Source organism: Serinus canaria, chromosome 17 (genome assembly GCF_022539315.1).
Source record: "Serinus canaria isolate serCan28SL12 chromosome 17, serCan2020, whole genome shotgun sequence".
NCBI lineage: Eukaryota > Metazoa > Chordata > Aves > Passeriformes > Fringillidae > Serinus > Serinus canaria.
The window spans coordinates 5,456,563-5,467,094 of record NC_066330.1 but is presented as its reverse complement, the minus strand read 5'-3'; the positions used below and the strand labels follow the sequence as shown (position 1 = coordinate 5,467,094).

Here is a 10,532-nt window from a genome sequence, read left to right as displayed (position 1 = left end):
AGGACAGTGAATGCAACGGGCGGAGGCGGGGCTTTGACGCTATGGGCGGGGCGGGGCCAGGCGCTCAGGAAAGGCGCCCTGGGGCGCGTGGGGGCGGGGCTTAGCCCAGGGAAGGGTTCGTGTGGAGTGGGCGGTTCTGCCACGCCCTCGCGGGGCGGGGCCCGTCCCGCATCCCCCTTCCCGTGCAGCGTTTCCAGCCGGAGCGTTTATGCGGCGCGCGGGGAAGGGGCGTCGGGGCCGCCATGTCGCGGCTGCATCAGAGCAGGTCGGTGTCGGGGGTCTCTGTAGGGATGGGGGTCCTTCCCCCTCCACACCGTGCCGGGGCTGCGCTGCGCGGGGTGGGGGTTCTCGAGAATCGGGGGTTCTGAGGGCTTGTGGGCTCTGGGGTGTCTCGGGTTGCCTGTACCAACCCTAATGACGCCCGCGGCTTCGCTCCCCTCAGGATCGCGGACTTCCAGGAGGTGCTGGGCGAACCCACGGTGGCTCTGACCAAGCTCCGCGAGCTGTGCTTCAGCGGTGAGTGCCGCGGGGACCGGCCCCCGGCTGGGGAGGGGGTGCCCCGGGCTGGTGCCGCCTGACACGGGCTGTCCCCCTGGGAGATAACCCCGTGGATAGCCCCAGCAGCTTCCCTGGGGAAGCTTCGTGCCCCTCGGGGAGGAAAAGTGTTGCCAGGCCTGTTTGTGAGGTGACATCAGCAACCTGCGGTGAGAGATGGGCTAACGTGGTTATTTCTCTGCCTGGTGTTCCACAGGAATTCCCTTTGATGGTGGGCTGCGCTGCCTGTGCTGGAAGGTGGGTTTTGCTTGGGGCGCTTTTCTTTCTTGACAGTGATGCTTTGGGTTGATTAAGTACACATAGTCCTTTTTTGGCAGTTAAAGTTGTAAACAAACAATAAATCCAGAGCTTAAAAGCCACTAGAAGTCAGCAGTAATTTGTGGAGATCAGCACTTTGCATGTGAGCAGCCTCAGTTTTAAGCAAGCAGTGCATTTCGGTCAGGTTAGCTATTGATCAGTCCTACAAATAGTTCTGTGTGGAAAGCCAATCCCTGAAATATTCCTGACTGTTGCTTAGCAAAGTACTTGGCTCTCTTGAGAGGACTCCCAGTATTTTCCAAGAGCCAGTTTGAGCCACTGGGTTTGCTTTGCTCATCTTGCAGGTGTAACAGCTCATTGAATACTAATTCCTGTTCACCTGTTTCCTGTACAGATACTCCTGAACTACCTCCCTTTAGAGAAAGCCTTATGGAGCTCTTTGCTGAAGAAACAGAGGTGAGGCTGTTGGTACTTGTCCCTTTTATTTTCAAAGATAGCTTCAGAGAAGAAGAATAGTCTTTAAATAATTAAGTACTTTCATAAAACAAATTGTTCTTGTGTGTAATGTGCTGTTCTCCCTTCTGCCTGCTGGACTGACCCCTTCTATTACACTGAAGAGAAAATCAGATGCCTTCTGGCTGAGCAGGGTCCGACAGAAAAATCTGTTTGAACTCTGTCTGTGTGCTCACCTTGACCTTATCTTCCTCTTTGCAAATTCCTCTTTTCTTCTTTAAGGGATCTGTATTCCCAGTTCCTAAAAGAAATGATTATCCAGCCTGGGATTGCCAAGGCCAACCTGGGTGTTTCCAGGGAAGATGTGACCTTAGAGGATCATGTAAGTGTTGTTAAGCCTTTGTGCTGCAGAAAATTCCTTGGGGAGTTTCTGGCCCCCTGGGCTGCTCCTGGCTCTGTTCCAAACTGTTCTGCCCTGCCAGGGGGGAGGGATGGTTCCCAGGTGCCAGCCTGGCACTTTTGTTGTGCTTGCCTTGAGTGTGAATTTCTAGCAAAGCACCGATAGCTCTGTAGAGAGCTGTTCCCAGCTGTGCACTTCCCTCCTCCTGCCCTTTGGGGCTGCCTGCCCAGGCCATGGGTCTCCTAGGAAATGGGAGAGGCTCACAAGGGATTCCTGGAGCCGTGAGATGCTCCCCTGGGAATTTGGGTCCGAGAGTGGATTCGGAGCAGAGGACAGAAAAGAAGCAGGAGACTCAGGCTGGGCTGTGGAAGGCAGGAGAGTTGATTATTTCTGATAATGCTACTGGGTTGTTATTTTTTTAACAGACTATTTCCTGCATGCCTTGGCTTTCTCCTTCTTTGAAAGTGCTGTTAGGAGTGTGTGTGTGGGAGGAGTGAGTGAAGTAACTGATCAGAAGAGACTGTAAAATGATACAGCTCCTCCCATGACCTGAGCGTTCACTCCCCTGCAGTCACCTGCCCCACTGTGATCCCTGGAGCCTTGGTGGTGTAAAACTGGCATGTCTGTAAAACCACACAGGCAGGTCACAGTGATCTCTGAATCCCTTGGAATGTAGGTTGTTGTTTTTTCCTTGGTTAGTTGTTAACTTTGTGTGGAGAGAAGAACCACAACATCAAAGTGCTGGGTGGGTGGAAAACTCTTACCCCAAGTCTAAATACCATCTCCATGGTACAGGTTTGGAGTTGCAGTTAGGAATCTTGTTAAGAGAGGGGGAAAAAAACCAACTACTTGGGCACAAACTCTTGAAAAGATGAGTGAAAAGGATCCAAAATGTGAGAGAAAAAATGACCCTGCAGTGCTCAGATGGTGGTGATGGCAGAGTGACAGCAGAAATGTTAAATCACTTTATGTTTACTGAGGATATTGATATGTGTGAAACATGCTTGTTCTGTTTCTGTTGTTTCTCTCTTCAGCCTCTCAATCCAAATCCAGACAGTCGATGGAACACTTACTTCAAGGATAACGAAGTGCTCCTCCAGATAGACAAAGATGTCAGGTGTGTGAGGCACAGCCACTCAGATTTCTGAACCCGGGCGGTTTGGTCAACAAATCGTACTTTGAAAACAGAGTTTAATATTAAACCGAGCCTCCCACTCAACATGGGGCATGAACTTCCTTCTTGTCCCTGATTTCCTCCTGTGTCCATCCTAGGAGGCTGTACCCTGACATGGCATTTTTCCAGCGCCCCACGGATTATCCCTGCCTGTTAATCCTGGACCCCCAGAACGAGTTTGAGACGCTGCGCAGGCGGGTGGAGCAGACCACGCTCAAGTCGCAGACAGTGGCACGAAACCGCAGTGGGGTGACAAATGTGAGCTCTGGGTGGGGGCTGTCCTTGTCACAGGGCAAGGTCTCAGACTGGGAGGAGGAAGGGTGATTCTCTTTCCTTCTTGGGCTGTGCTCTGTTTCTGTTTCTGCTTGTGCAGTGGAATTAAGGAAACACTCCAGCAGATACAGAGCATTCTGGGGGCTGGACGTTGTAGAATCAGTTGAAGTGTCTGACAGACTGTAGAGAATTGTAGGTGTGTTTAATTTTAAAGATTGTTTTTACCGGACTTCTGGTAGAATTTGGAGTCACAAATTTTATGCTTGACATATGCCTTCCTGTATGGCAACAAAACACTGAAGAGTTAATTTACTATGAATTACAAATTTCCATAGTCATCCAGAGCTTGATCTCAAACTTAGAATCAGGAGTATATGTAAAAATGCCTAGTCTCTTTCCCCTTTTGTGAGTGTTACAGCACACGTGCTGTTGGGGAAGGTGGTTTCTCCCACAACTCTCAATACCCTTTCTTCGTACTGCTGACAAAGAAATGGAACTGCTGTGGTTTTTACTGTGTGAGATCATGTGGTGCAGTGATTCAGAAGGAACTGTTCATTGCTGCACAGACTTTGCTCCTCAGGGATAGCCAGCATCTGGACTTCTCTGCCTGTGTGCTCCCAGAGCTGAGTCTTGGTTTATGTGGTATAAACAGCCCAGATCTTTTGGGGGGCCTATGTGTGTTAAAAGCCAAGCTTGGCACATGTGCTAAGGGATCTGTGCCACCTGGTTGTCCTGATTCAGCCTTGTTTTCCAGGTGAGCTCCCCTCTTAAAAGCACCCCCAGCTCTCTGAGCGAGTACGAAGTTCTGCCCAACGGCTGCGAAGCTCACTGGGAAGTGGTGGAGAGGATCCTGTTCATTTATGCCAAGCTGAACCCTGGGATAGCCTATGTCCAGGGCATGAATGAAATTGTGGGGCCTCTTTACTACACCTTTGCTACAGACCCTAACAGTGAATGGAAAGGTGAGGAAGCCTTTTGACTGCTCAGCAGTGGCTGTGGTACTGCGACTTTTCTGCATGGCATGAGGAATTTTGGGGAATTGGTGGAAGCTGAATAGGCTGGGAGTGGTGAGCACATGGGAAGTGAGGATTTTTGAGCTATTTTTGTTTGTTTGTTAAACTCAAAATCCCTTTAGAAGTTTCTGTTTCCTTGTACTTTATATAGATGGTAAGGAAAAAATTGAAAGGGAGGACTTCGCCTGTTGCTTCTGCTTCACAGGAGCTCTGAGGGTGCGTGCTGGTGGCAGATTAGGTTCTTGTGCCTAGATAACTGGTTTGTGACCTCATGTCACGAAGACCGTGTGTTGGACACAGGGTTAGTATCTGCCATGGCTCTGTAGATGTTTCTAGTTTAGAAAAAAAAACTAAAACAGGTTGTCTAGTTTTGACCCAGACCAAGCCAGCCAAGATCTGGTGGGATCTACTCCTCAGATCCAGTACAGCAACCAGATTATGGAGCAAGGAAAATTTTACAGCTTTGTACCTTTCTCAGTGAGCTTCCTCTATTCTCCCATGTTCTTCTTTTCTTTCCCCAGAACATGCTGAAGCAGACACATTTTTCTGCTTTACTAATCTAATGGCTGAAATTCGCGATAACTTCATTAAGAGTCTGGATGATTCTCAGTGTGGTATTACCTACAAAATGGAGAAGGTGTACTCCACCCTGAAGGAAAAAGATGTGGAGCTGTATTTGAAACTGGTGAGGAGCCAGGTGTTTCTCTGGGGTCACCCAGGGTCTTGGGTGGGATGAGAGGAGTGGCTTAACAGTGCACGTGAATGTCAGTTTTGTTAAACTGTGCTTGAGTAGAACACAGAGTGTATGAAGGGCTTTGCTGTGGGGCAGAGAGATTTTTACTGAGAGCTGAAACTGCCTCTCCTTGGAGTGAGCCCAGAGTGAGCTGACACAGCAAGGCTTCCTCCTCTGCCTGCCTCCGAAAGCCAAACTATGGTTGTTGCACAGCTGCCAGCTGGGAGTCTGAAGGAACTTGGCCATGATCCTTGGTCACCTGCATAGCTGGAGTTTTTACTCTCTTGTAGACATCCAAACATGAGTTCTGCTGTTGAGCTCTTCAACATTCCACGCTACAGAAATTGTTTCTGCTTTTAAGAACAAAACAAAAAGCATCCCCCACGCTGCACACACACACTTCTATTGCCACTGGCTGCCCTGATGGCACTGACTTAAACTCCATGGAGCACATTCCAAAGGAGAAGTGAAATCCAGTGAGCTGGATGATCCCACTGGCCAAATTATTCTGTTCCCTTTCATCCAGAGGTTTTCAACTGCTTTGGCTTTGTGTGACTTTTGTAGAACACATAGAAGCCAGCTTTCATTATAAACATCTCCAGTCTTATAGTCCATTTGGTGTGAAAGTCCAAGGAGATTTGGAAGGGAAAGCTATTCTTGTTACTGCAACCTTGACCAAATTACACTGAGGTATTTTTCCATCTAGAAAAGTCAGGGTATGTTTCTTCTATGATCCCGAAGATGGTTTGTCAGCACAGTGACACAGCCTAGAATGTTGGCTGGTAGCAGATCCAGTGGGGAGAAAAACTGCTTAATGTTTGGCTGGCAGGAAATGGTCTTGGCTGCGCAGCAGCTAGTCTTTAGGAATATCAGCAGAATCCTGAGCTTGTTTGACCTTGGTTAAACTTAGGCTATGTTGGATTTAACATCAGAAAACAGGAAAACTTCAGGCTAAAGGTGCTTACAGCATGTTTTACCGACCATCAGTATGAACTCTGTTCCATCTTTGTTTATCTTTGTGAATAGTAAATCTTTTCTTAAATACAAGGGTTCTGGAAAGGAGAGGAAATCCTGACAAACAGTGCCTGTGTTAGCAGGGGAGGGCTGCAGCTTTGCAGATAAAATGCTGTTGAAATGGGAACTTCAAAATTACTTGGCAGGTTTAACAGAACACAAATAGAGCCTTTAGGGAGAAAAGCTTCCTTTACTCCATGTTGTGGATAGAGGAGCATTTTCTGGCTTGGCTGTAAGTGTGGAGTGTGGCTGCACTGAAAATCTCTTGGTCAGGCTTGAATGGGAGAGTATCCCAAGGATGCAGAGGTTTTCCTGCTGCTGCAGGATGAGCTGGGAGCTTAGAGCAGTGTTGGGGAGGAGACAGGGATGGAAACATGGGGTGCATCTCTTGTCTGTAGGGAACTGGCCGGGAGCACGTACTCATTGTTTGCCTGGTGCCTGTCTGACAGCAAGAACAGAACATCAAACCCCAGTTCTTTGCCTTCCGCTGGCTGACGTTGCTCTTGTCCCAAGAGTTCCTGCTGCCAGATGTCATCCGCATCTGGGACTCCCTCTTTGCTGACGACAAGCGCTTCGATTTCCTCCTGCTCGTCTGTTGTGCCATGTTGACGTAAGTACACACACAGCCTTCCTCCTCTTCCGTGGATCCAGGAGTCTTCTCTAGGCATGTGTTAGGGCATCTGGTGAAGAGGTTGTTGGTTTTAAAGTTTCTTTGTAAAGAGTCAAAAGTAGCTGGAATAATTTCCATCTTTCAGACTCATCCGGGATCAGTTGCTGGAAGGAGACTTCACTCTGAACATGAGGCTGCTACAGGTAAGAATTCAATAGAGTGGGTGCAGAGAGCAATTGGAAAAGTCTTAAAATAGTGCTGTGAGAGAGGATGACAGTATATGAGAGGGTGGGAGGGTGTGCCTGGTTCAAGACAAGTATCACATTTGTGATGTTTGCATGCAGGAAAATCTGCAGGGATCTTAAAGCACTCTCATTACTGGAAGTGGGAGTCTTTAGCACATGCACCCTTTCTACCCTACAGGGAAATTATCATAGATTGGAGGTTTCTAGTGTTCCTTTGGTTTGCAAAAAAATTTGAATAATTTCAAGCAAAGATGTGAAACCTTATGTAACACTGCTAAATTTTTTGGCCAGAGGGTTTTGTTCAGTTCTGAGATCTCGAGAGCCTTAGGTTGGAAATGCCTGCACTGCACAGTTGGATATCTCACGTTCTGCCAGTTCCTGCTTTGGGCTGTGCAAGATACTGGCTTTGATAAGGCTCTCTGACATGAGACAGAGCCCTGTGGCAGGCCAGGTTACTGTGCCCTTGGAGGACAAAGTGGAAAAAAACCAACAAACCTTCTGGAAGGGTATTGAGGTTTGATCAGTTACAAAACAGGAAACTGTAGCTGTTAAAGGAGTAACTGAACATGGCTGTATATTATAATAAGCCAAGAACTTTGACAACAAAGTTTGCCTTGCTTAAGCAAAACAATCTGTATCAAGAATGCTGGGAAGTCACTGAAATCCCTTTGCTTCCTTGCCACAGGATTATCCCATCTCTGATGTTCATCTGATTTTGAAGAAGGCAAAGGAACTTCAAGATTCCAAATAGTCCATGGGCCTAACAAAAGGAGTCAGAGAACTGTGTGGCAGTGGATCCTGGGAGATGGCCCCTTGCAGTGTGGTGCACTAAAGCTCCTACTGGTCTCTGCAAGACTTCAGGTTTTGTTAGAACTACTGGCCACCTGGAAGACTTCTACTCTATTTATTAGGTCAAGGACTGATTACTTCCTTATCTACTTGGGTCCTGCACTCCAGATTTTTCCACATCTCAAATGCCTCTTTGCTGCCAAAAGCAGTTCTTTGTATCTTTTTTTAATGACTTTGGGGAGAAAGAAACTTTCTGTCTGCATATCCCTGAAGGGATGGACTCCTGTATTGTGGAAGTAACACACGGAGTAACTTCTGATGGGGAATGGACAGACTTAAGTCCAGTGAATTTTGGTGGGTGAGGATAGAAGGATCTTCCTCCTGTGAATAGAATGTATTCCAGTGAAGTCACACATTCTGCCATTCAAGTAGATTCTGGATTCTCCTCTCTTGTGTCTGCACTTGGCCATCCCTGAGGCATGTGAAGATTGCATCACTTTCTGGTGAAGGTCACCTGGCAGTTTGCACTCCTTTGACTGGGAAACAGACTTGGGAAGTTGAGGTGGGAGGACACGGTGACATCTGGTGGCTTTGTGCACTCAAACTGCCTGAATCCAGAACTGCCTTATCGACGAGGTGTCCTTGAAAGCAACACTGTGGTGGTTTTAATCCCCCCTGAAGTGTAGTTCCAAGTCAAGCCTTACTACGCACAGCCTTAGAGCAGGATTGTTGCTACAGGGAGGCCTCATGCTGCTCTGAACTGGAGCATATCCAGCTACAATCAGGATTCTGAAACACAAGAAATTGACACCTAATCATGTGCAATGAAGACAGATGTATTTAGTAGCTTATACATGCACAGAACTGGAGTTTTCTGCCTCAGTGGCTTAAATAATACTACTCCCATTAAGGTCTGGTCACAGTAACCTTGCTGTTGTCTCACAGTACTTCCTGCCAGGAAGAGACAGTTCTGATCTGCAATAAGAGTCCTTCTGTAGCACAATCCAGCAGGCATACAGACATCTGTCATGAGCTGACTGCTGGGGCTGATCCGCTGTTCTGTCCTGGTCCTGTTGGAGTCACAGTCCTGAGCTGGACATTTGTTCCTCCTGAGAGGGAAACTGCTGCACTTCAGACATGGTCCAGTGGGCTCAGGTGAACAGGGACTGAGACAAACCACAGGGAGAACTGCTGACCTGCCACAGTGCTGAGCTGAGCAGAAACCCTAATCCTCAGAGAGAGAAACTGCCAGCACCCAGGTGCTTGTGTGGTGCAGAAGCTCTTGAGTGAACACTAATCCAACATGGTTTTCCCTTTCTTTCTGTGCTGTGCTGGGCCACCTCTGCTGTCGGACACTGCAGTCTTTGGTATTTATGGGTGTTGATTTGTTAAAGGTCAGTCAGTCTTTGTAAGATCTGCTTAAGCTGCTGCTGGCCTAGACTTGCCCTAGCAGGAGGGATGCTGGCAGCCTTCAGCTTTTTTTACTGGTGTTATTTCTTTCCTGAAGGCCTTCACCAGGCTGCTGTAACTCTCACCAGGGTGTGTGGGGAGATGGCAGGACAGGTTGGTGCACGTTCCCATGTTCTTATTGGCAATCCCAAGCACTCTCTGCCTCTTGAGAAGATGCTCAAGTACCACTTGTGCAGCCATGTGTTGCTGCTGTGTTGCAAGAGCAATTTAAGGTTTAAAGCAATCTGTAATTAATACCTGTGGCAACAGTATCCCTCTCTGCTGCAATCTTTTCTTGAGGGTATAGTTTTCCTCAAAAAGAAAAATGGGACAGGTAGACCATGACAGCAGTGTGGTGGAGCATCCTGGCTGCTCTGGCCACTGGATGGATCTTCTTTCTGAGCTATTCCAGGTGGTCTTATCAGCTCGTGGGTACCTGCACTAGGGAGGCTGTTGGCCAGACCTGGTGTGCTCTAAGAGCCACCTGGGAGGTTCTCTACAAATGTAGAACCAGAGGGCCCCACTCTTAGGAGGCAGAATTGTACCTGCTCCAAACACTTCTGCCTCAGAACTGCTATAAATACTGCAGCTTTCCCATTCCATGCACAAACTCTGCTCTCATCTCCCTGAATCTGTTGCTGGGCTGTTCATTCTGGGTACCCCTGGCACCTGCAGGGTTTCCTTATGCTGGAATTTCTTACTGGCAACAGGAGTGTTCCTTAAAACAGCTGGAAGTCTCCTTAAAATAACCTGAGGAGGCAGCAGGCAAATCAGGAAGAAAGCATTGCTTGGAAATGAACTTGTGCACGTTTCCAGCATAGCTTTGGGCCCTGGGGACCATCCCACTGGGGAAGGCACAGGGGAGGTGGCAGCACAGGTGTGGTGCTGCCTTCTCCCCTCCTAGGTGTCCAAGGACTCGTGCTATGTCACCTTGCTTCAGGGGGTGACAATGAGTGCTTTTGAAAGGAGTTTGCAGTGGTTTAAAGGGATGCAATGGGAGATTTGGCTGCTGGAAAGGATCTCTGGGATAAATTCTGTAGCCTTATCCAAACTATGGCTGCCAAACCTACTGAGTTCTGTTGGGAGAGTTTGCAACAACTTAGAAACGTCCAGACAGGCTGTTCCATACATAAAAAGCTGTTTTATGTTCCTGCTTATTTCATTCCTGTGTGGTAGAACTTCTGTCCTGCTGTTGAAAGGAGTGGGACATCTATTTCTTTATTCTAAGACTTTCTCCTTTCTTTAAGAGCAAAACCAGATTTTCTGAGGACACAAAAGAAAGTCTTAACCTTTTACCAGCTTTTGAATCTCCTCATGTTGCCCTTGGCTTCATTCCTCAAAGGTTTTTGGTGATTTATTTTTGTTGTTTTTGAAGTGAGACAATACTTGAATGGTGTTTCCTTGCTTGTGTGGCCAAGTAACATCTGTTCCAGCCTCGAGATGTTTCTGCTTCTGGTTTCTTACAATCCTGACCTGCTGAAAGAGCTGATCTTGAGGGTGGGAGGTGTTAGTCTGGGTTGCCTTGGGAACCCATTATCTCATAGGGACTTGAAGAGAAAATGTTTA

At 47.8% G+C, this 10,532-nt stretch overlaps 1 protein-coding gene across 2 annotated transcripts; it reads left to right on the top strand.

The window, feature by feature from the left end:
* Window positions 1-110: 110 nt before the first annotated feature.
* Window positions 111-10,405, top strand: TBC1D13 (TBC1 domain family member 13). Of its 2 annotated transcripts, XM_009093460.4 has the most exons (12): window positions 112-265; window positions 443-516; window positions 752-792; window positions 1,208-1,269; window positions 1,549-1,648; window positions 2,701-2,783; window positions 2,939-3,098; window positions 3,868-4,075; window positions 4,648-4,811; window positions 6,323-6,483; window positions 6,629-6,686; window positions 7,414-10,405. In XM_009093460.4, the coding sequence occupies exons 1-12, from the start codon at window positions 243-245 to the stop codon at window positions 7,477-7,479; spliced, it is 1,200 nt and encodes a 399-aa protein (XP_009091708.1). In that variant the 5' UTR covers window positions 112-242; the 3' UTR covers window positions 7,480-10,405. The 2 variants fall into 2 exon arrangements, with proteins under 2 accessions (XP_018773288.1, XP_009091708.1); XM_018917743.3 differs by lacking the exons at window positions 6,629-6,686; window positions 7,414-10,405 and having other exon boundaries at window positions 111-265; window positions 6,272-6,413.
* Window positions 10,406-10,532: the final 127 nt, after the last annotated feature.